At 53.9% G+C, this 22,652-nt stretch overlaps 1 protein-coding gene across 1 annotated transcript in view; it reads right to left on the reverse strand.

Moving 5' to 3' along the window:
- Positions 1-22,652, reverse strand: part of SHANK3 (SH3 and multiple ankyrin repeat domains 3) — a 150,637-nt gene that overhangs the window by 66,176 nt on the left and 61,809 nt on the right. Inside the window, 3 exon segments of the mRNA XM_063155767.1 lie at positions 891-966; positions 5,031-5,144; positions 17,582-17,772. Coding sequence (XP_063011837.1) covers positions 891-966; positions 5,031-5,144; positions 17,582-17,772 — 381 coding nt within the window.

Raw genomic sequence — 22,652 nt, forward strand, 5'->3', positions numbered from 1 at the left:
CAAACTTTGGATTCTCCAATGGGACAGGAGCCAGGAAGGGGAGCACATCTCAAACTTTCTGGAACCTTGGATCCTCGCATGGGACACGAGCTGGAATGTTTCACATTCCCAAACTTCTCCAGAACTTTGGATCACCCACTGGGATGAGCCAGGAATAGGAAACATTCCCAGAATTTTCCAGAACGTTGGATCCTCCCCTGGAATGTGAGCTGGGAACGTGAAACATTCCCAAACTTTCTGGAACATTGGATTCTCCACTGGGACATGAGCCAGGAATGGGAAACACTCCCAGACTTTGATTCTCCAATGGGACAGGAGCCTGGAATGGCACAACATTCCCAGACTTTTCCAGGATGTTGGATCTTCCCTGGGAAATGAGGCAGGAATAGGAACATTCCCAAACTTCTCCAGAACTTTGGATCATCCATTGGGAAATGAGCTGGGAATCGGAAATATTCCCAAACATCTCTGGAATGTTGGATCCTCCACTGGGATAGGAGGTAGGAATGGGAAACATTCCCAGAATTCTCCAGAACTTTGGATTCTCCATCAGAACATGAACCTGGAATGGGAGCACATTCCCAAACTTCTGCGGAACTTGGATCCTTCCCTGGAACATGAGTTGGGAATGGGAAACATTCCCAAACCTCTCCAGAATGTTGGATCATCCATTGGAATACGAGCCAGGAATGCAGGCACATTCCCAGAATTCCCCAAAACCTTGGATCCCACCAAGGGACTTCCCCCACCTGGAATTCCTCCCACCACCCAAAACTCACGGAAAAATCCCCTTCCCATTGGAATTCCAAACCTCTGTGAGGAAAACGGCGGGTTTTTCCATGGAAATGGGAATTCCCAGAATTCCCGGGATTCTGGGAGTGGCTCCTTACCTGTGGGAGGTGAAGTTGTCGTAGGACCCGCGGTTGTAGTGCCGGAAAAGCCGCTTGGTCCGGTCTTCCCTGGTTTCTGTGGGAAAAATCCACATCCCAAATTATTCCTGGCATTTCCCACCTTCCCAGGGGATCCACAAAGCCTGGGAATTCCATTCCAGGTGGGAATTTCTCCGTGGACGAGGAGAATCCGTGGGGGTGAGAGGGCCACGTGCAGCCAAGGAATTCCTGGGAATGCTGGAGCCATTCCTGGAAATCAAAAATCATCCAGGGGGAAATTCCAGCAAAATTCCCGGCTGGAATGACAGAGGAGACTCAACCCTATGGAAAACCCAAATCCCACATTCCTGCCCCTCCCTCTTCCTTCCTTTTCCAGTGTTGGAATGGATGGGAAGAGCTGGGAATGCTCCTGGGAATTCCGTGCTGTCCTGGAGGTCACTGGATCCCTGGGAATGCCGGAATTCTGAGGAAAATTGGGAATGAGGGAGACAATCCCATGGGAGCAGCCACATTCCCACCCTGCTTCCGTGCTTTTCCCACCTCGGAATGGATGGGAAGAGCTGGGAATGATCCCTCTGGAGTTTTCCAGCCCTTTCCCAGGATTAGCCTGGGGAAATCCTCACTGCTCCAAGGGGCTCCTGATTCCAGGGGGAAATTCCAAGGAAAAGACGAAGCCTGGGAAGCTCCCAGGTAATGACAGCACAAGGAATAAAAACAGGGAATTCTCTGCTTGGATCAGGATGGGAAAATCCTCACGGCTCCGAGGGGTCTCTGATTCCAGAGGGAAATTCCAAAGAGAAGGAAAAACTCGGGAAGCTCCCGCTTGGCACCAGGAGACGGCAGCAGGGAGCAGCTGTGGAGCCGATCCAGGAATGATTCCCGATGGGAATAAGGGATGGGGAAAGGAAAGGAAAGGAAAGGAAAGGAAAGGAAAGGAAAGGAAAGGAAAGGAAAGGAAAGGAAAGGAAAGGAAAGGAAAGGAAAGGAAAGGAAAGGAAAGGAAAGGAAAGGAAAGGAAAGGAAAGGAAAGGAAAGGAAAGGAAAGGAAAGGAAAGGAAAGGAAAGGAAAGGAAAGGAAAGGAAAGGAAAAAGGGAGAGAAGGAGGGAGGAAGGAAAGAAAGAAAGAAATTCCCAGCAGATCCTGAATTCCCAGATCCCAACAGCTCCACGAGCTGATCCATCCACCCCTGGTATTTCCCAGCACTTCTCATTCCACCAGGAATTCAGGAATTCCCTCCTCCTGCCCCCTTCTCCAGCCATCCCAGCCCTTTGGCATTCCCATTCCATCCCCCTCATCCCTTCTTCTCCTCATCCCTCCGGACATTCTCCCCGATTCCCAGCCCCTCCTGGATCCCATTCCCGAGGAAAAGCCGGGATTTATGGGCTGTCCACGGCCCAGCGGCTCCGCTCCCTTCCCGGCTCCCAAAAATAGCAGCGCTTTTAATGGAGCCGTCACGGAGCCTCCGGAGCTGATGGATGGATCCAGGAGCAGCCGGGATCCGCAGGGACACGGAGCGGCTGAAATGAACGGGAATGAGCCCGAGGAGACCGGGATGGGATCCAGGGAATGGGATCCAGGGCATGAGATGGGATCCGTGGGATGAGATCCATGGGATAGGATGGAATGGGACCCATGGGATGGGATCTATGGGATCCATGGGACAGGATCCATGGGATGGGATCCATGGGATTTATGGGATCCATGGGACGGGATCCATGGGACAGGATGGGATGGGATCCATGGGATTTATGGGATCCATGGGACAGGATCCATGGGATGGGATCCATGGGATTTATGGGATCCATGGGATTTATGGGATCCATGGGACAGGATCCATGGGATTTATGGGATCCATGGGATTTATGGGATCCATGGGACAGGATCCATGGGATGGGATCCATGGGATTTATGGGATCCATGGGATTTATGGGATCCATGGGACGGGATGGGATCCAGGGGATGGGATGGGATCCATGGCATGGGATAGGATTTATGGGACTCATGGGATGGGATCCATGGGATTTACGGGATCCATGGGACAGGATCCATGGGATGGGATCCATGGGATTTATGGGATCCATGGGACGGGATCCATGGGACGGGATGGGATGGGATCCATGGGGTGGGATGCATGGGATTGATGGGATCCATGGGATGGGATGGGATCCATGGAATGGGATGGGATCTGGGATAGCAGAAGGTTTCCACAGGGAATGGGATCAGGATGGGCTTTAGAGCCCTTCCCAACCTAAACATTCCTTGAATCCATGACCAAAATCCTTGGCAATTCGGGTCTGGGATAAATCTGGGATGTGCTTGGATCTGCCAAGGGAAGGTGCAGAAATTTGGGAAAAGCCTGGATTTCAGCATCCTGATTAAATCTGTGGAAAAGGATCATTCTGCTTTTTCTGGGATAATGGACAGCTGGAAAATCATTGGGAAGGACTCAATTATTGGAGAAGGGATAGGATGGGATCCATGGGATATGGATGGGATGGAATTCTATGGGATGCTCTTCCAGCAGGAATCTGGGAACAGGGAATGCTGGGAAAAAGCTGGAAAACCAACCAGGAATGCCTCATCCTCTTTTTTCCCTGGGAATCAGTCCTAGGTTGCAAACAAGGAGGGAAAATAATGCCCTCTGAAATGTGGGAAGATCCCTTTTCCTTCTGTCTGGAATTCTGGTTCCATGGAGAGTTTGGAATTTGATTAATTCCATTGAAAGGGAACATTCATGATCCTTGAATTCTTGGGGAACGGGATTTTTCCTTTGTTTATTTTGGACCCAGGCAGGGAATTGTGGAATCCCAGAATTCCAGAGGTTGGGAAAGAATTCCAAGGGCACTGAGTCTGAACTGGGCCCGATCCCAGGCCAGAGTGGAATTCCAGGAATTCATTAGACACCTCCAGGGATGGCCACTCCAAATCTCCCTGGGCAGCCCCTCCCAAGGCCTGACCCCTTTTCCATGGGGAAATTCCCAAAAATCCAATCCCAACCTCCCCTGGCCCAGCCTGAGGCAATTCCCTCTTTTCCTATCCCTTCTCCCTGGGAGCAGATCCCAGTCCCACCTCAGATCCTGGCAGGAAGTTGGGAAAAGGGATAAAACCCCCCTGGATCTTCCTTTTTCCAGGCATGGAAAAATCCTCCTCAGTGGAACAGGAATTCCTTTGGAATTCCAGAATTCCCATCAGAGCTGGGGCAGTTCCAGCCACTTCTGTGGATCATCCTGGATCTTCTTCTTTTCCAGTTGGGACAATCCCAGTTTTCCCAGTTTTTCCTCTGCTCCCACCCCTCCATCATCCCAAACTCTCCATTCCTACAGATGATCCCAATGATGGATCCATGATTGGAACTCATTCCTTGGGATACAATTCCCACAATTCCATGTAGGTTGGAACAATTCCCATTCTCCTATCCCTCCGTCCCTTAGAAACATTTCTGATATTCTCACTTTTCATTTTTCCCATGGCCCCTTCAGGCCTTGGCTGCCACAGTTGGATCATCCTGGATTTTTCCTCTTTTCCAGGCTGACCAATCCCAGTTTTCCCACTTCTCCCTCTGCTCCCACCCTTCCATCATCCCAAACTCTCCATTCCCTGATGACGGATCCATGATTGGAATTGACCCCTTGGGATACAATTCCTACAGTTCTCTCAATCCTCACCCCACTGAATGAGTGCTACAGTGATTCCCACTGGGAATTCCAGCCGGAGTTCCAGGATACTGCCCTTCTCCAACTGACCAATCCCAATTTTCCCAGTTTCCCCTCTGCTCCCATCCCGCCATCATCCCAAACTCTTCATTCCCTGATGGTGAATCCATGATTGGAATTAATCCCTTGGCATACAAATCCCACAATTCCCTCCACCCCCCCCCCCACCAAAGGAGCGCTCTGGTGATTCCATTGGGAATTGCATCCGGAATTCCAGGATACCAACCTCCTCCAACTGACCAATCCCAATTTTCCCAGTTTTCCCTCTGCTCCCACCCCTCCATCATCCCAAACTCCCCATTCCCCGATGAGGAATCCATGACCAGAGCAGATCCCTCGGGATATAATTCCCACAATCCCCACACCACCGAAGGAGCGCTCCGGTGATTCCATGGGGAATTCCGCCCGGAATTCCGGGATACCGACCTTGCCTGGAGTCGTACTGGCGCATCTGCACCTCCTCCACGCATTCCGCCGGGAACCAGCCGCTCCTGCCCTTCACGGAGCCTTCCCAGAATCCGCCCTCGCCGATGCTCAGCACTGCGGAAAACAGGGATTGGGAGTCAGGAAGGAATCCCAGGAAAAGGGGGCTTGGGATTGAGGAGGTGCCGCGGGAATCCGGGAGGCAAAGCTGGAGGGAGGTTGAGGAATGTGGAGTTTCCAAAGGGTTAAGTTCCTTTGGAAAATCTGGAATTGCTGGGTTTTCCCACTCTGGATGCCAAAATTCCCATAATTTTCCCACTCTGTATCCCCCAATTTTCCCACTCTGGATGCACACATTTCCAAATTCCTGATTTTTCTCACTCTGGATGCCCCATTCCCAACTTTCCCCACTCTGGTTCCTCACACTACCAAACTGTCCCACTCATTACCAAATCCCAAATTTTCCCACTCTGGACACCCAATTCCTGATTTTATACACTCTGAAGGACACCCAAATTCACAAATTGTCCCACTCTGGACACCCAAAGGCCCGAATTTTTCCACTCTGGATGCTAGAATTCCCAAATTGTCCCACTCTAGATGACTGAAATCCAAAATTCCCAAACTGTCCCACTCTAAATGCCTTCATTCCAAATTTTCCCAGTCTGGGTGCCTGAATTCCTGAATTTTCCCACTCTGGATGTCTAAATCCCAAATTGTGCCACTCTGGATCCCCAAATCCCAGCAGCACATTCCCGGTATTCCCCAGGTATGAATTCTCTCAGGAGTGTCCAGATCCCAGAATTCCAGAGGCTGGGATTTGGGGATCCAGAGTGGCACAATTCAGGAATTTGGACATCCGGAGTGGGAAAATTTGGAATTTGGGGATCTGGAGTGGCACAATTTGGGATTTAGACATCCAGAGTATGTAAATCACTGAGCCCAAACCGGGCCCGATCCCAGCCCTGAGTGGAATTCCAGGAATTCCTTGGACACCTCCAGGGATGGCAACTCCAAAGCTCCCTGGGCAGCCCCTGCCAAGGCCTGACCCCTTTTCCATGGAAAAAATTCCCAAAAATCCAATCTGGCCCTGCCCTGGCCCAGGCTGAGGCTGCTCCCTCGTTTCCCGGGATTTAAGGTCCCTTCCCACCAAACCATCCCAGGATTCTGTAAAAGGAAAAAACCCAGGAATTCCTGTGGGATTTGCTGTCCCATTCCTGCATTTCTTCCGACACTTCCCAGCTTTATCCCAGCTCAAATTCCTGCGGATCCATCAGAGCTAATCCTACATTTCTTCAGGCATACGGAAATCCAGCCTTGCTCCATCCATCCCAAAGAATTCCCAGAAGGATCCAGGAATTAAATTCTGCCTGGAGGCATCCAAGGAAAAACAAATCCAAGGAAAAGCCAAACAGCAAAATCCTTTCAGGCTCCTCCAGGGGTTTTTTTTGGGATGCAAATTCTCCAGCTCTCCAAAGGTTCCGGTGCTGTCAGGCCTTGGAATGATCCCAAATCCTGGATTTTGTTCAATTCCCACTGCTCTGCTCCCAACAGCTCCCCTGCAAAATTCCTGCTTTGGAGCCCTTGGGAATTCTGGCCTCCCAGGAAGGAATTTTGGGATTTGGGGCTTCACAACAAACATCCCTGGGCAGCCCCCTCCAAGCCCTGACCCCCTTTTCCATGGAAAAATATTCCCAAAATCCAACCGCAATCTCCCCTGCAGGCCCTTCCCTCTTTTCCCATCCTTCATTCTCTGGGTTCTCCTTCCCTTCCGCAGCCATTCCCAATTTTTGCTGCTCTCTTCCAACATTCCCCATCCTCATCCCGCAGGGCCTTGACCAGTCTGGAATTCCAGCAGGGATTTCCGCAGGGAATCCACGTTCCGTGTATGGAATGGGACTTGGGAATGGATCCAATGGATCTGGGAATCAGCCCTGGGAATGGCTCTGGAGGGATCCGATGGATCCAGAAATCAGAATTGGGAATCAGCACTGAGAGCTGATTGGAATGACCTTGGATAGATCAGGAAATCAGCACCAGGAATGGATCTGGATGGGTCCAATGGATCTGGGAATCAGCACTGGGAATGGCCCCAGATGGATCCAATGGATCCAGGAATCAGCACTGGGAATTGATCCGGATGAATCCAATGGATTCAGGAATCACAACTGGGAATCAGCACTGAGAGCTGGAAGGGTTCTGGATGGATTGGGGAATCAGCACTGGGAATGGTCCCAGATGGATCCGATGGATCCGGGAACCAGCACCAGGAATGGATCTAGGCGGATCCAATGAATCCAGGAATCAGCACTGGGAATGGCTCCGGATGGATCTCAGAATCATCCCCGGCGCCGTTCCCGCTCTGCCGGCTCCAGCTGCGGAGCTGATTTGGGAACGGATCCGGCTTTGATTCCCGTCATTATCCTGTCCTTCCGGCTCTAATCAAGCATTCCTTGGAAAAAATAGCGGCAATCAAAGGGAATGGGAAAGGGAGGGAACGGATGGAGCCGGGAAAATGTTCCTGAGGAATTTTCGGCCTCAGCAGAATTTTGGGACTGCAGGACAGGAAGGAGCTTGGGAATGGGATTTGCTGATCCAAAGGTTTCGGATCCTTCCCGTGATCCAGGATTTCCTCTCCCTTCCTCATTCCCATTTTCCTTCCCAATTCCTGAGGACCTGGATCCCACACACACAGAGATTCCCACAGTGAGAATACCGGGGTTTTCCGTGGGCTGGAATTCCAGGATTCTCCAGCCCACCCAGAATTCCCAGTCAACCTTCCCAGAGCTGATCCCACCTGGAAAACTGGGATGAATCTCATCACAATTCATCTTTCCCAAATTCCCAGTCTGGCATTCCCAGCACTTTTCCTTTATCCCAAGGAATTCCTGGCAGCTCCAGCGGAGTGGGAGCCACAGGGACAGAATTCCCAAGGGAATGTGGCCCTGGAATGGCCCTTAAAGATAAAAAGCGAGAATATTGAGAATATTTACAAGGGCCTCATTCCCAAAAACTGGGATTAATCCCATTCAGATCCCCCACCATGCAGGGAATTCCAGCTCCTGGCACAGCCACAGGATAGGGAAAGCTGTTCCCAAATCCCATGAATCCCAGATTCCTCAGGGAGCCAATTCCAGGAGTTTGGGAATACAGGGAGGATCCCGGGGGGAACGGGGAGATCTAAAGGTACCTGGATTCAGCAGATTCCCAGGAAATTCCCCAGCATGGATATCCCTCAAATCCCACCCAGCAAAGGCCAAAGGTCAGAAAACCCTGGAATGGCCGGAGCTGGAAAGGATCCAGAGGGATCAAAGCCAGGAGGGATTGTGCTGGAATGTTCCTTTTCCTGCTATTCCCTCTTTTCCATGACCCGGGAATGATGACGGGAGCATCCCAGGGAACAAAAGGAGGGAAAACAAACAAACAAACAAAAAAAAAGACAGAGCACATTCCATAGGAAAAACAGGGAGAAATTCCCTTTTCCTGGAGCCTTCCCTTCTCCAGGAGAACATTCCCCGTTTTCCCAGCCCTGGCTCCAGCTCCTTCTCCCAGTGTTTATTCCTCAGATGTTTCCCAGTCTTTTCCAAGAGCTTTCCTGGCTCAGCGTTCCCGGGCTCCGGAGAAGAGCGAAGAGCAGCCGGAGCCGTCTCACACCCGTGCCCACGGAAAACATGGATGGGAAAGGAGTCAGGGATCCAAGGAAACCCGGCCCGGCTGCCAGGCTGCTCCGAGCTTCTCCCGGGGAACAGGAGGAGGAGGAGCCCCGGGAGTTCAGGGAATCCCTTTGGAATCCGCAGGAATCCTCTTCCCGCTGAAAAGCCGGGATGTGTTTGAGGGATTAGTGCCATTCCAGAGGCGGAAGTTCCTTGGATAATCCGGCCTGGGAAATGTTTTGTGTGCTATTACAGCCTGAGGGGATTTTCTTAATTCCTGCCCAGACTCCAGGAAAAATTTGAGATCATCCCCTGTAAGCAGGAATTCAGAAATATTTTGGGATCACTGCCTGGTGGAATTCCCAGCTGGAAAACAGCGGGATTTGGGAATTCCCCATTCTGAAAAATCCCAGGGAGACAGAGTACTCAGCATCCTTAGGGAAGGAATTCCCAGAATTCCCACCCCAAGAGCAGCTCCTGGCAGGATGAGGAACTCCATGGGAGGCCCTGGGAATGCTGGATCCTGGCCAGAATTCCCAGAGAATCCGGCAGGAGAGACCTGGGAGAGACCTGAGAGAGCAGGGATTGGGATGGGCCCATCCCACTTGGAATGTGGCACAAAGGGCAGAACCATCCCAAAAACCCATGGAAAACCCGAATCCACCTCCCTAAAAACACAAGGAAAAACCCATGGAAAAATCCACATCTCTCAAAAACCCTGGAAAACCTGGATCCACCTCCCTGAAAACTATGGAAAACCTGGATCCACATCCCCTCAAAATTATGGAAAACCTGGATCCACATCCCTAAAAATGCACTGAAAACCTGAATCCACATTCCTCAAAACTCATGGAAAACCTCCCATTTCCAAGGGAATATTCCTGGATTTTTCCTTATTTTTGATTATCATGCACCAGGAGATGGAAAAATTCCTTCTCCAAGCTTTTTCTCTGGGAATGCCAAGCCCAGATTCCCACTGGATCATTTGGGATAGTTCTGGTTTCTGTGGATTGATCTGAATTCCAGGAAAAAATTATTGATCCTACTTGGAATTGGCAGCTCCAAGTGGATCCTGGTGGAAAACAGGGAAAAGGATGATGACATCACCTTTTCCTTAAAAACCTGTGGAAGTTTTGCTCCTGGAGGTTTTATTTTCCCATGGAAATTCCAGGATTTCTGAGCAGCCTCTGCAGCTGGAGAAGAGCATGACACGGCACTTCCCAGCCCTTGAAAAATTCCGGGATTAAACTCTGAAACCCTGGAATTCCTGACCTTGGAAAGGACATCCTGGGTTATCAAATCCCACCTTATTCCCACCTCAACATCCAGGAATTCCTTGGAATTCCTCCAGGAATGGTGACTCCAAACCTCCCTGGGCAGCCCCTGCCAAGGCCTGACCCCCTTTCCATGGAAAAATTCCCAAATATCCAAGCTGAGCCTCCTTGGCCCAGCCTGAGGCCATTCCCTGTTTTCCCATCCCCTATTCCCTCAGGAATTCTGTGGCACCTGGAATTCCCAATTCGAACTGCATTCCTGGGCTTAATCCGTGTAAAGTGGAGGGAAAATTTCAGCAGGCAAAATTTGCTGGGAGCACCAACTCCCAGGTTTAAATCCGGCTGATCCCAACTCCTGTTGGATGGGATTTTCCTGGGAATTGGAATCCACCTGGAGCAGCAGCAAACAGCAGGAAAAGAGCGTTTTCCATGGGATTTCCCAAGGATATGGCAGCAGAGGAGTGACGGGAGCACATGGAAACCTCGGGATATTCAACGGAATTTTTTGGGACCAGCTCCGCCCCATTGGATGCTTCCCCATCCCTGGATCCAGGATCAGATTTCCAGGCTCACCAGGAGGGGATGGATTTTCCTGACATCGGAAATTCCAAAGCCACTCCGAGAGCACCGGGAACAGTGTCCCAACATCCTAAATCCCTGAGCAGCAAGAATTCCCATGGAATTCCTCCTTCAGAATTCCCAACCCACAATTCCCACCCCAGTTCCTCACCCACAGCTCCCATTCCAGAATTTTCCCAGAAGGTGACTCCCAGTTTGGGTTTTCTGGGAATTTCAGGACAACAAGGACAGGGAAACTTTGGAAGTGCAGGAAAACGGGGATGGGAGAGGAAGATCCCTCTGCCCCCCGATCCCATCTGGAATAAACAGCAGGAGTGGAAGGAAAACCAGGAAAAGCTGAGCTCCAAAAATCCTGGAAAACTCCCCACACTTGGAGGCCACAGTGAGGAAAAAATGTGGGAAAAAGGATAAAGCTGGGAAGGGGAAAAAAAATTCCAAGGAAAAATTCCATAGTTACCTACTTCACGGAGCTGCTGGTCTGGAGCATGGATGGGAATGGAAAAGAGAAAAAAACATGGAAAATAGAAAAAAATAAACATGGAAAAAAGAGAAAAAAGAAAACATGGAAAAGAGAGAAAAAAATCCATGGAAAATGTGCAGAGGCGCAAACAGAACAATGTGGAAATGAAACACGGGAATGGTCTCCAGCTAAATCCCTGGAATTATCCCCTGGGATGCCATCCAGGGAAGCGTGGACTCCTCTGCCAGGTCAGAACATGGACAATCCCAAAAAACCCAACCCGAGACCCCAAATTCGGTTGGAATTCCAGGTCAGGACCATGGAAAATCCCTAAATCCCAACACAGGACCCCAAACTTTGGGGAAATTCCAGATCAGGACCACAGACAGCTCCCAACAAAAGGAATCCCAACAAAAGATCCCAGATTTGGTTGGAATTCCAGGTTAGACCATGGACAATCCATCCAATCCCAACCCAAGACTCCAAATTTGGGTGAAATTCCAGGTCAGAGCACGAAGAGCTCTAAAATCCCAACCCTTGACCCCAAATCTAGTTGGATACACAGGTGAGACCATGGATGAGCATCCAATCCAAAAAAAGACCCCAAATTTCCTTGGAATTCCAAAGCAGACCATGGAAAACCTCTCCCAACCCAAAAACACCAAATCAGGTTGGACACCCAGGTGCGACCATGGACAATCCCAAAATCCCCCCAAAAAACCCCAAACTTGGTTGGAATTCCAGAGCAGACCATGGGCAATCCCTCCAATCCCAGAAGAGATCCCAAATTTCCTTGGAATTCCAGAGCAGACCATGGACAATCCCTCCAACCCCAAATTCGGTCGATCCCCAAATCCAACCCCGAACCTCCCCTTTGAAGCCAATATCCCAAACGGGGCCGAAATTCCAGCCAAGATCCCAAGGAAGCCGATCCATGAAAACCCAACGGCGCCACAGCCACTCTTGCCACCTCCCCGAATTCCCGGCTTTTCCCAGCCTGGATTGTTCCGTCATTTCCAATCCTATGGGAGCTCAATTCCCTCCGGAATTTTCCTGCCGATTTTGGGTCACGCTGGAAAACTGGGACAGCTCCGAGGTCACCGGGATGCGGAGTGGAATTAATGAGGAATTTTCTAATTTTGGGATGGGAATCGGGGCCGGCCGCCAGCTCGGCGGAATATTCCCGATGGGAATGTCTCCCGGGTTTCTTCATTTCCACAGGAAACCAAGGCAGTTCCCAAAGTCCAGCTGGGAATTTGGGGTCACTTGGAGACCCTTGTTTATGGGTTGGAATTCCAGGTGGGAATAATAATTCCCAGGATTGTCTGGAGCCAAGAAGGGAGCAAATCCATCTGGAATTCCCAGGAAAATCCTGAAATTATTCCCCAAAAACCAATGGGATTTCCATTCTGGAGGTGCCACCTCGGTTTTTCTAGGAATATCCCATAATTTAGGGATTCCCAATGGAATTCCCATGGGAAAGGGGAAGCACAAGGATGGAGGAAAGCAACATTCCAGGACTAAATTCTGGGATTCAAATCCAGGAAAAGTGCCAGGAAATGCAGGAACACCAAAATGAATCCTTAAAATTATTCTTTAAAATAGTTCTTTCCTTAAAAATTTTGTTTCTTTTGGAAAATTCTGGGAATTTTCCCACTCGATTTAAGATTTCTGTGTCCAATGTTTTTTCCCACCGGGATAATTTCCTGCTCCTGCCCCTGATCCCAAAAATCTGATTCCCAAAAAGATCCATTAAATTATCCCAGGAATCTGAAATGCCTCGGCCTGGAAAATTGGATTTATATGGAGGCTCTTCCTGAGAATTCCAGGAAAAATGCTTTTTAAAAATCTGGAATTCCCAGAATTCCAGCTTTGGGAATGAACTAAGGGAAGGATTTTGGTGCCAAGGCAGAGTTTTCCAACTCATCCAAGTGGGAAAATTGAACCCATTCCAGAGGTTCTGCTCTCCCTTTTTTCCAAAGGAAAAGATCCATCCAAAACCAAGATCCAAGGAAAATCCATCGGGATCACCCTGGAAATCAGAGTAGAACCTCGGGAATTCCTGTGCTGGTCAATCCCAAAGGAATTTTCATGCATTTGGATCCAGCTCCAGAGCTGAGCCCACAAATCCCAGCCCAGGCTTGGAATATGGGGGGGGAAAGCTGGAAATGTGGGAATGCTGTCCCAAAAATCCGAGTTTTGATGGGATATCCCCCTCTTATCACCAAGGATTTTTCCAGGGATAACTGATAAGAATTCCCAATGTTCTCCCAGATTCCAGAAACGAATGTCATTTTAATGGGAATTTTCTGGAATAACCCAGCTTCATCCTGGATATTTCCATCATTTTCAGATGGATTTCCATGCACACATTTGGAAAAACATCATTTTTTGGGAATTTTGGAAACCCTGGGATGACTCCAATGGATCCCAACCAAGGAACACCGTGGGAATTCTCGGTCTTTTCCAGATAAGGAAGAAATTCCATTAAAAACAGGGAGGTAGGGAATAAAAAAATCCGGGAAGTGTCCTGTCCAGCTTCTCTGCAGATATGGAAATTTGGGAAGAGGGATCTTCCCTGGCAAAAATTGATTATGAAGGAAAAGCAAAGCACAGGAAAAGTTGGGAATTTTTCAATCCCGAGCAAGATCCCTCCACCCGAATGGGAGGTGGAGCCAAGAATTCCTGGGATTCTGGAATGGTTTGGGTGGGAAGGTTCTTTAGGATCATCCCATTCCGATTCCCACATTCCCAGGTTGCTCCAACCTGGCCTCGGACAACTCCAGGGAGGGAGCAGCCACAATTCCAACTCCTTTTCCAACAAAATTCCAAAAATCCTGAGGCCATCCCACCAAACCATCCCTAAATCCCGATTTTTATTTTTCCCCCTGTATCCATCAGAGAATTTTTCCTTGGATTTCCCGTCAGGAAATTTGGATTTGGGGAAGTTCAGAGTGAAGCGGCTCCAAAAATTCCACAAAACTTTTCCTGGTGACCTGAAATCCCAAAAATCCCAATGGAAAAATCCCAGCCTGACCTGAAATGCAGGAATGTAACCTGGGAAAAAGCGGGATTTGGGACAGATGGCATTCCCGAGGGCTCGGATAATTTTCCAACCGGGAACCAGCTGCATCCTGGCTTCTTCCCAACCCTTCCCAAATGACCTTCCCAGAGGGAAAACCAGGAGCAGCAGGAGAAATTTCTGACCTTGGGATGAAGGAAAAACTTCCCAGGAATTCCGAGCCCTGGAGAAGCCATGGGAATGAGCTGATCCTGGGAAATGTGGTGAAAACTGGGAATATGGGATCGGGAATTATCCCGGGAAGGATGTGGAGCTGTTGGAGCAAATCCAGAGGAGGCATCAGGAGGATTCAAGGGATGGAGCTGAGAGGAAAAACTGGGAAAATTGGGAATGTTCTCCTGGAGAAGGGAAGGATCCAGGGAGAGCTTCCAGCACATTCCAGGGCCTGAAAGGGCTCCAGGAGAGCTGAAATGTGGGAAAGGAATGGAAGGATGGGACACAGGGAATGGCTTCCCACTGGGAAAAGGGAGATTGGGGTGGGATTTTGGGAATGAGGAATTCCTGGCTGGGCTGGAATTGCCCGAGCAGCTGGGGCTGCCCCTGGATCCCTGGAATGTCCAAGGAAAGGCTGGAGCAGCCTGGGATTGTGGGAATTTCCCTGCCCTTGGAATGGGATGGGAATGATCTCATGGATAGGGATGAGATCCATCATCCCCCAAATCATTCCAGGATCCTGGAGATTCCTAGGCTGCCCCTTGGCCAGAATTCCTGAAATTCCAATTTCCCATCCTCATCCAGCAATCCCGTTCATTCCCAAACCTTCTCCCATCCTCGCAGCTCCATTCCCAACATTCCCACTCCCAGGGATCTCCACCATCCCTGCCCCCGCATCATTCCAGAACCCTGGAGAGCTCCCTCGGCCGGAATTCCTCCCGTTCCAGCCTCTCCCAGCATTCCCGGCCACCCCCCGAGCTCCGGGCTCCGGGATTGTCCCGAATCCACGGAACATGACAAAGCAGCGCCGTTCCGGAGCTGCCAAGATTCCCAAAAATCCACGGATCAGCCTCTTCCTGGAGCAATTCCAAGGGGGAAGGGATTGGCTGTGAACTCTCATCCTCCCGAACTCCGGGAATATCCATTGGGAAGCGATTCCCGCTCCCAGGGGTCACTCCACGTCCTCCTCCTCCCTCTTCCCACGGGTTGTTTTTCCCTGGAGATCACACGCCAGGAATTTTGGGACGGAGAAGCGAATCCCAAGGATTTTGTGGCAGCAACTCCAGGACCACCCACTCCACGGCAGCACGAGGAAAAACAGGGAGAAAGGGGGGGGGCGGGGAAACATCGGGAAAAGCATTTCACATCCCAGGAATCCTTCACGGATCCTGGAATTCCACACCTGCATCCCAGGAATGCCGGAATCCCGCGTGAAACCCTTGGAATTCCAAGGAATCCATAGGAATTCCTCAGTACAGCCCCCCCCCCCCCCCCCCCCCGTTCCCAGCCGGCTCCCGCTCCTCGCAGGGAAACCAAATCCATGGGAAGGGCAGCGGGAATGTGGGAGCCGCAATTCCAGGCTGGGAACATTCCCGGTCTCCCTCTCCCGTCATTCCAGAGGCTCCGGCCCCGCGTCGTGCCAGGAATCCACAAAAAAAAAAAATCGCGGAGGAGGGAGAGGAGGAGAAGCTCCCGAAACTTTCCGGAGGGGGGGAAAAAACTCTGGAATTCTCCGGCTGGCAGGGAATTCCCTTCCTCGGGAAGCTGGCAGCTGGAATTCCCAGCTTCCAGCAGAATTCCCAGCCCAACCCCACGGCAGCGCTGCCGTTATCCAGGAAAATTCCCCTGGCATTATCCATGAGAATTCCCCCGGTTTTATCCATGAAAATTTCCTTGGTGTTATCCACGAAAATTCCCCTGCGTTATCCATGAATTTTCTTCCCTGCCGTTTTCCATGAGAATTTCCCGGCGCCCGCTGCAGCTCGGGAAGCGGAGCCGGGAGAAGCCGGAATGGGCGCGGGGGGTTGGGAGCTCGGGATGTGGGAATGGGATTTGGGAGCGGAGCCGGGATGGGCGCGGGGGGGACAAGGACACGGCCCCGGAGGGACGGGAATGGGAACGGAGCCGGGAATGGGAACGGAGCCGGCCGCGAGTGCGGCCCCAAAACCGGGAGGGGGACCCAAAACCAGGAGGGGGACCCCAAAACCGGGATGGGGACCCCAAAACCGGGATGGGGACCCCAAAATAGGACTGGAGATCCCAAAATCGGCATGAAGACCCCACAGAGCTCCGGCCCCAAAACTGGGACTAGGGACCCCAAAACCGGGATTGGGGATCCCAAAATCGGGACTGGGGACCCCGCAGAATTACAGCCCTAAAACCAGGCCGGGGACCCCACCACAGGATTGGGGACCCCAAAACCAGGCCGGGGACCCCACAGCCCGGCAGCCCCACAGGTAGGGACCCCACAAAGCTGCAGCCCCAAAACCAACCTGGGGACCCCACAACCACTCTGGAAACACCACAGAGCCGCAGACCCACACCTGGGCTGGGCACCCCACTAAACTCCAGCCCCACAGCCAGACTGGGGATCTCAAAGCCCTGCAGCCCCACAAGTGGCCCAGGGATCCCAAAGCCCTGCTGCCCCACAGCTGAGCTGGACACCCCACAGGTGGGTTCAACACCCCAAAGCGCTGCAGCCCCACAGACGGGCTGAGGACCTCACAAAGTGGCAACCCCATAACTGGGCTGGACACCCCACAGAGCACCAGCCCCACAATTGAGCTCAAGACCCCACAGCCCTGCAGACCCACACCTGGGCTGGGGACCCCACAGTGCTGCAGTCCCACCACCAGACCGGAGACCCCAGAGTTCTGCAGCCCCACAGGTGGGCTCAAGACCCCAAAAGCTCCAGCCCCACAGGTGGGTGGGAGACCCCACAGTTGGGCTGGACACCCCACAAAGCTGCAACCCAACCAGCTGCAGACCCACAAACTGATTGGAACACCTCGAGGCCCTGCAGCCCCACAGGCAGCCCACAGACCCCACAGCTCTGCAGCCCCACCTGCGCTCGGGATCCCAAAGCCCTGCAGCCCCACAGGTGGGCAGGACACCCCACAACCCGGCTGGAGACCCCAGAGCCCTGCAGCCCCACAGGTGGGCAGGACACCCCACAACCCGGCTGGAGACCCCAGAGCCCTGCAGCCCCACAGGTGGGCTGAACATGCCCAAATCTGCAGCCCCACAAGCAGCCTGCAGACCCCACGGTTGTGCAGCCCCACACCTGCGCAGCGATCCCGAGGCGCCGCAGCCCCACAGGTGGGCAGGACACCCCAAAAGCCGCAGCCCCACAGGTGGGCAGACACCCCAATCCCTCCACCCCACACCTGAGCGCTCCCATCCCTCCATCCCATCCCTCCATCCATCCCAGCCGCGGCCCCGCCACTGCCGCATCCAGCACCGGGGGCAGCTCCCGCCGCTCCTCCCGCCCTCCCCGGCCGCTCCCCGCCGCCGTCCCGGCGTCCGCGGCGCTGTCCCCGCGTCCCCGCCGCCGTCCCGGTGTCCCCGCTCACCCTTGACGGCCTCGCCGCGGTTGAGCTGGATCTCGCCATCGCCCTGCGGCGCGTAGCTCTTCACCACGATGAACTTGCGGCCGGGCACGGCGCTGTAAAGCTTCCGCTTGGGCCCGCGCAGCGGGGCGGGCGCGGCGTGGGGCGCGGGCTCGGTGCCGGGGCCGGCGGGCGGCCCGGCGGGGCCGGCGGGGCTGTAAACGAACACGTAGGTTACGGTGCTGATGCCCGGCAGCTCGCGGCTCGCCCCGCCGCGCCCCGCGGGCTGCGCCATGGCCGGGGGGGCCCCCGCGGGGCTCAGCGCGGCCCCGGCGGCGCCGCCCGGGCGCGGGCAGCGGCGGAGGCTGGAGCGGCACCGGCTGCGGGGCGGCCGCCGCCCGCCACCGCCGGCTCCATGGCGCAGCGGCGCCGCCCGCCCCGCGCTCCGCTCCGCTCCCTCCGGCGCACCATGGCCCGGGGCAGGTGGGGCCGGAGCCCGCGGCTCCTCCCCCGGCGGGCGGGGACGCCGCCGGACCGGCCGCCCCCGCTCCCGCCGCCGCCGCCGCCGCCGCCCCCGCTGCCGGCGCGGTCCCGACCCCGCTCCCGCTCCTGAGCCCGGGGCCGCTCCCGCTCCTGATCCCGCTCCTGGATCCCCGTGCCTCTCCTGGATCCCGATGCCGATCCCTGATCCCGATACAGACCCCGCTCCCGGGACCGTCGAACATCACCCATACTCCCGTGTGGGAATGGGAGTGGGAATGGGAATGGGTGTGGGACCGTGCCACAGCCATCCCGGGGCCGATCCCGCTCCCGCTCCCGCTCCCGTTCCTCATCCCGCTCCCAATCCCGGTCCCGGTCCCGGCGGGGCCCGCCCGGAGTCGCCCCCTGGCGGCCGCTGCCGGCGCTGCCCCGGAGAGGGAACCGGTGTGGGAGCGGGAATGGGAGCGGGAATGGGATTGGGAATGGGATTGGGAATGGGTGTGGGAATGGGTGTGGGAGTGGGAATGGGAGTGGGAATGGGAGTGGGAATGGGAATGGGAGTGGGAATGGGAGCGGGAGTGGGAATGGGAGTAGGAATGGGATCGGGTGTGGGAACAAGACTGGGATGAGAATGGAATCACATGAATGGAATCGGGGGAGGATTAGGATTAGGATTGGGATTGGGATGGGAGCAGCAAAGGGAGCGGCTCCGGGGCCGGGAGGACACGGCGAGGAGGGAGCAGGGAGTGGGATGGGAGTGGGATGGAGGGACAGGGATGGAGGGAAGGATGGGAACACGAGGCAGGGAAGGAGGGAGGGTCCCCAGTTCCCATTCCCAGTTCCCATTCCCGGTTCCCGTTCCCGGCCTGAGCGTCCCCAGTTCCCATTCCTGGTTCAGGGCTGCCCGCAGTGCTCCTACCCCGTGCCCCCAGTTCCACATTTGCCCCCACAATTCCATATTTTTCCACCCCAATTCCATATTTGCCCCCACCTCCTCAAGTTATTGCGACGTAATTGCGGGAATTCCAGGGATTTTAGGAATGCGGGAATTGCGTGGATTGAGGGAATTGCGGGGATAGAGGATTTGCAGGAATGCGGGAATTGCGGGATTGAGGGAATTGCGGGGATAGAGGATTTGCAGGAATGCGGGAATTGCGGGGATAGAGGATTTGCAGGAATGCGGGAATTGCGGGATTGTGGGAATTGCGGAGATAGAGGATTTGCAGGAATTGCAGGAATTGCGGGATTGTGGGAATCTCGGGAATGCTCCGGGAGGATCCCTGAGTGCACTGAGGCAGCAGAGCCCCGCCCAGACACAGCGACACCGGTGCCACCGCTGGGTGCCACTGTCACCTCTGCCAGCCTGTGCCCCACTGCCACCCACAGCGACGCTTTGTGCCACTGTCACCTGTGCCACCCCGCTGCCCCAGTGCCACCTATGACAACCCGTACCCCAATGCCAGCTGTGACAATCTGTGCCCTGCTGCCACCCACAGCAGCACTGTGCCACTGTCCCTTGTGCCACCCTGTGCCCTACAGTCACTTGTGCCTCAGTGCCACTCGTGCCATCCCTGGGCGCCGTTGTCACTTGCGTCACCCCACGCTCACTGCCACCCACAGTGACACTGGGTGCCACCACCAGTTGTGCCACCTGTGCCAACCTATGCCCTGGTGTCACCTGCGCCACCCTGTGCCTGCTGCCGCCCACTCTGTGCCGCTGTCACTTGTGCCAACCTGTACGCCATTGTGTCACCCTGTGTCCCAGTGCCATTGGTGCCATCCCTGGATGCCATTGTCACCTGTGCCCCGGTGCCAGTGCCCAGTGCCACCCACAGGGACACTTTGGGCCATTGTCACCTGTGCCAGCCTGTGCCCCAGTGCTACCTATGACAACCTGCGCCCCAGTGTCATTTGTGACAATCTGTGACCCTCTGCCACCCACAGCAACACTGTGCCACTGTCCCTTGTGCCACCCTGTATGCCAGTGTCACCTATGTCACCCTGTGCCACTGGTGCCATCCCAGGGTGCCCACTGTCACCTGTGTCACCCTGTGCCTCAGTGCCACTCATGCCATCCCTGGGTGCCATTGTCACTTCTGTCACCTGTGCCCCAGTGCCACTCCCACCTGTGCCACCCTGTTCCCCAGTGCCACTCATGCCATCCCTGGGTGCCATTGTCACCTGTGCCACCTGTGCCCCAGTGTCACTGGTGTCATCCCTGTGCCCCATTGTCACCTGTGCCACCCTGTTCCTCAGTGTCACTGGTGCCACCCCTGGGTGCCACTGTCACCTGTGCCACCCTGTTCCCCAGTGTCACTGGTGCCATCCCTGGGTGCCACTGTCACCCGCGTCACCCATGTCCCAGTGCCAGTGCCCACAGTGACACTGGGTGCCATTGTCACTTGTGCCACCCTGTATGCCACTGTCACCTGTGTCACCCTGTGCTCCAGGGCCCCTGGTGCCACCCCTGTCCCCTGTGCCACCCCGTGCCCTCCTCCTGTGCCTGGGCCCGAGCCCTCTCCTGGCTCCTTCCGGAATTTTCCCTCCTTTCCCAGCTCCGCTCCTTCCTCTCCTGGCGGGCAGAGCCCCAGGAATTCCCGGGCAAGAAGCGTGGGAAGAGCTCGGCATTCATCACGAATCCCAGAATTCCAGAGCTTGGAAAAGAATCCCAAGGTCCCCGAGCCCATCCTGAGCCCCCCGGCAGAGCCTTAAGCGGAATTCCAGGAATTCCTTGGGCACCTCCAGGGACGGCGACTCCAAAGCTCCCTGGGCAGCCCCTGCCAAGGCCTGAGCCCCCCTTTCCATGGGGAGAAAAATTCCACGAGGAAAAAATTCCACGAGGAGAAAAATTCCATCAGCAAAAAAATTCCATGAGTAAAAAGTTCCGGGAGTTAATCTGCCCGGCTGGGGTTGGATGTTTTCCATGGGAGAAAGTTCCCGGGCGTTTTTCCAGCGGAGTTTTCCCTTCATCCCTTTTATCTCCCCTCACCAGGAGGCTCCAGGCCCTCGTTCCATGAATCCCGAGCCCATCCCGGATTTCCGATAAATCCAACAGCGGGGATTAAGCGGCTCGTGAGATTCCCAAAATTCCCGGCAGATCCGGGATTTGTCCACGCTCGGTGCCCACGTCCTTCTTCCAGGATTCCCACGGGATTCCGAAGGGAAAGGGAATTCTGGGAAGGAGCAGCAGCTCTTCCTCCCACCCTGGGTTTTGCGTTCCATGGAATTTTTTGTCCTGGATCGCCTCCATCCCGTTGGAATTCTGGGTGGGATTGATGGGGCTCCATGTCCGATTCCAGGGAATTCCAGCCCATGGAAGCGGCCGGGTGGATTTGGGCACCTGGTGGTGCTTCCATTGGGAATTGTCCCATTCCAGGATGGAAAAACCTCCTCGGGAATAAACTTGGAATAAACCCCCAGAGAATTCCCATTCCAGGTGGATGAATGGGCCATGATATTCCCAAAAATCCAGGAAATTTTAATTTCCATGGGATTTCATGGGAACGACCAGAAGTGAATTCCAGGTGAAAGATTTTGGGTTTGGTTTAAACAATGCTTCCCTTGGGAATTCCTGGAATTCTCAGAATTTCTGGCTCTGTTTTCCAGGATTCCTGACCACTCTTTCCCAGGGAAAGGAGCTCAAATCCCAGGAAGAACATCCAGAGGGAGCCGGGGCGGGGGGGCTGATCCTGGGAAAAACAAGGATCAGGAGGGGCCTTTTCCCTCCAGAATTCCATGGCAGAGGTGGCAGCTGGGTGGGATTTGGGATCTGCTCCCAGGAAATCCCAGGGAACAGCCTCAAGCTGTGCCAGAGGAATCCTAGGTTGGACATTGGGAAAAAATCCTGAATTTTCACACGGAATTAGGACGAATTCCTGCTCTTAGGAGAATTCCTCCCTCCGGGAGCATCCTGGGATTCTCCTTCTCTGCGCTTGGACACGGTTCCAGAATTTCTGACCCTCTTTTCTGGGATTTCCAACCCTGTTTTCCAGGATTTCCCATGTTTCTTTTCCAGGATTTCTGACTCTCTTTTCCGGGATTTCTGACCGTTTTCCAGGGTTTCTGACCCTGTTTTTTGGGATTTCCAGCCCCTCTTTCCCAGGCTGGTGGGATCTAGGGGTGGCACCCGGAGCTGCCGGTGGCCACGGATCCGGATTCAGCCCCAGGGATTCCCAGGATCTTTCTCCCAACATTTCTGGGATCCTTTGCCCAGCATTTCCAGGATCCTTCTCCCAACATTTCCAAGATCTTTTCCCCAAAGTTGCCAGGATGGTTTCCCTGACATTCCCAGGATGATTCTCCCAGCATGTCCAGGACCCTTTCCCTGAAGTTTCCAGGATCTTTTCCCCAACATGCCCAGGATAATTTCCCAACATTTCCAGGACCTTTTCCCTAAAGTTTCCAGGATGGTTTCCCCAACATTCCCAGGATTATTTTCCCAGCATTTCCAAGATCCTTTCCCTAAAGTTTCCTTTTCCCCAACATTTCCAGGATCATTTCCTAACATTCCCAGGATCTCTTCCTATCATTCCTAGGATTGTTCTCCATGGACAGGGACACCTTTCCCTATCCCAGGTTGCTCCAAGCCCCATCCAACCCGGCCTTGGGCACTCCC

This window comes from Melospiza melodia, chromosome 4, assembly GCF_035770615.1.
Source record: "Melospiza melodia melodia isolate bMelMel2 chromosome 4, bMelMel2.pri, whole genome shotgun sequence".
NCBI classification, from domain to species: domain Eukaryota; kingdom Metazoa; phylum Chordata; class Aves; order Passeriformes; family Passerellidae; genus Melospiza; species Melospiza melodia.